General features: G+C 30.1%; 1 protein-coding gene across 1 annotated transcript in view; it reads left to right on the top strand.

Annotated features, from left to right (window-relative positions):
• The window catches only part of LOC107463364 (probable trehalose-phosphate phosphatase I), a 12,847-nt gene that overhangs the window by 9,306 nt on the left and 800 nt on the right, over positions 1 to 2,741 (top strand). The window contains exon 2 of the mRNA XM_052253443.1: positions 2,462 to 2,554. Coding sequence (XP_052109403.1) covers positions 2,513 to 2,554 — 42 coding nt within the window. The 5' untranslated portion in view covers positions 2,462 to 2,512. The remainder of the gene's footprint in view (positions 1 to 2,461; positions 2,555 to 2,741) is intronic.

Here is a 2,741-nt window from a genome sequence, read left to right as displayed (position 1 = left end):
CCCTGGAGGAGGATTCTTCTTGAAAGCTAATATAATTTATAAATAACTAATTAAGTAGATTTAAAACATACATGATCATGTTTTGTGGGGTCCATAATTAAAATATACATGTGAATTGCTTATGCTTTAATTTATTTAGATATAGCAGGCGAGAAGTCAAAGATACAAATGTTAAATGATATATTATCTCTTAATTCTAATTAAAATAACAGTGACTTGTCACAAACTCACAATAGTGTCCCGTGTCCTTTTAGAGTTTGGGATTTGGTAGGCATTAATTTAAGACAGCTTGCTTTTTTAGGTTTGAAATTAATCAAATCATCCTTTAATTTCTGTCATCTATTTATATTTAATGGGTAGCTGATATGGACATGACTGGTAAACAGAGCTCTCAGCCATCAACTTGAATAAAATGTGTGTTTCTAAAATACATATTATTAAGTGAATACAATTTTTGTGAAAAGGACATAAAATCTAAGTTTTAACTTTTAATATGTTCATTATATCATTATTAAAAGTATTAAAAGTTCTCTAATGAAGTTCTTATCTCATAAACTTTCATTAATGCTGCATCCCTACTCTCATTTGCTTCCATTAACTCCCTCTTGAGTGTCTCAATTGAAACTATTCACATGTCCTTAAGAACTTGAGAAACTTTCTCAGATTCAGTTCTGTTTGGGGAACTCATAATCACATTCTTGCTATGCTTCTTCTTGAACCGAGAAAATAGCCATGACATAACACCTTTACTTTTAGGCTGTTTTGGAAAGAAGCATGAGAATCAGTGAGTGGAACAAGCTAAAATTGTTATGTTTTTTTTAATAGGATAAACTTAAGAGCCACCAAGAAGCTGGAGACACTTCCGAGAAAGCATTTACTGCAGTATTTGGCAAAGAACAACCAGGAAGAGTTCGATGTTATGGGAAGACAATCACAAAAACATCTCTGCAGAAAGAACGGAAAATTGCTAAAATTAAGCAACAACATGCAGAGACTATAAATTCAATGAAAACTGAACTTCATGAGACAAAAGATAGAGTCCAAAGTTTGGAGGATCTTGTGAAGCTTCTCTTGCAACAGAGTTCTCTTGGCACAAATATTGATGAAGCACTATCTTTATTACGAGCCAAGGAATCAACACATGATATAAATAGTAAGCAATGTTCGAATGGCAACGATCGTCCTTCCTCATCAACTCGTGATCCAAAGTGATGACCAGGTATAACAAAAAAATTTGCAGTAATTTTTGTGATTTATCATTTATTGGGAATGGACTATCAACATTTTTGGCCTTTGCTTTCTCTGTCTTCTGCCATCTTACTTCATGGTGGCTTCTGCAATACATTATTGCACCTTTTATGTTTCAATTTTTTTTTTAAATGCAACTTTAACTAAACCCCAATTCATTTAAATGCAGCAGTTATTGGACTCAGTGGAGGCAAGAGGATTTTGAGTTCATCATACCATTACTCTGATGTTACCGAAAAGCTTTCATTTGGCACTGATTTTGGATCCACACACTATCAGATTGTTCCAACAAAGTCAAGCATAGATATAAAATATGCAAATAGATTGACATTATTTTGATAAATATTAATTACTATTTTGTTATGACAATTATTGTTAGACAAGAATTTTATTATTTTGTTGAGAATTATTGATGAACATGTATTAGAAATACTAATTGAACTTTTTAATATCTATTTTAATTAGAATTTTATTTTTAGTTATTTTGTCTCTTTTATAATTATTTTTTATTGTGTACAAATTTATTTATTAATTAAAATAATTACACATGTATGAACAAAAAATTTTATTGTAAATTTTATTTTTTTATATTTTTATTACAAAAATAATTTTTATTTTTATCAAAAAGGCAAGCCTTTTATTAGTTGCATATTTTGAATATTAGACAACACTTGTATAGGTTGCATATCCAAAAGAAAAGGCAATATTTTAAAGGGTTGCATATTCAAAACTAATATACAACACTTCAAAGGATTGCAAATTCTAACTTATAAGCAACACATAAAAGAGTTGCATTTTATTGCAAATAGGCAACACTTTTTAGTAGTGACCAAAATATGAGAGAAGAGACAACACTGCAAAAGTGTTGTCTCAAACACACCTTTGAAGTGTTGTTGTTTTTCAACCAAAGGCAACACTTACCAAGTGTTGCTCTCAAAAGCGTTGCTTTTGAAACAAAAAAGTGTTGCCTTGATCTAAGGCAACGGCTGCATATGCAACGCCGACAAAAAACGTTGCCTTAGGTCCAAAAGTGTTGCCATTGATCAAAAGCAACTTTTTATCAGCCTTTAGGCAACACCTTTTAAATGTTGCCTCAATCTGAAAATGTTGTAGTGTCAAGAATGATTATATATTAATTAAGATTCACACCATATATAGTGATAAATAGAATTATTCCAAAATACATAACCTTCCAATTTATTATAATTATTAGTTCTCAAACTTATAGGATGTTGGTGTCCTCAAAGAGATTGTGGAGTCCATTATGAAAGCTTACCCAGATTTTCAAATCTCGGGAGGAAGAAAGGTAATTATTAATTAAAATAAAAGTTTCTTAGTCTTGTATATATTATCACAAACCATTAATAGTATTTGACTATCCTTGAAATTGTTGAAGTTCATGGGACCATTAGGAACGAAAGAAAATAATAGAAAGAAAGTGAAAATAAAAATAAAAATTTATTAATAAAAATAAAGCATATAGAATAATAGAA

This window comes from Arachis duranensis, chromosome 8 (assembly GCF_000817695.3).
Source record: "Arachis duranensis cultivar V14167 chromosome 8, aradu.V14167.gnm2.J7QH, whole genome shotgun sequence".
NCBI classification, from domain to species: domain Eukaryota; kingdom Viridiplantae; phylum Streptophyta; class Magnoliopsida; order Fabales; family Fabaceae; genus Arachis; species Arachis duranensis.
This window is presented reverse-complemented; position numbering and strand designations above follow the sequence as displayed.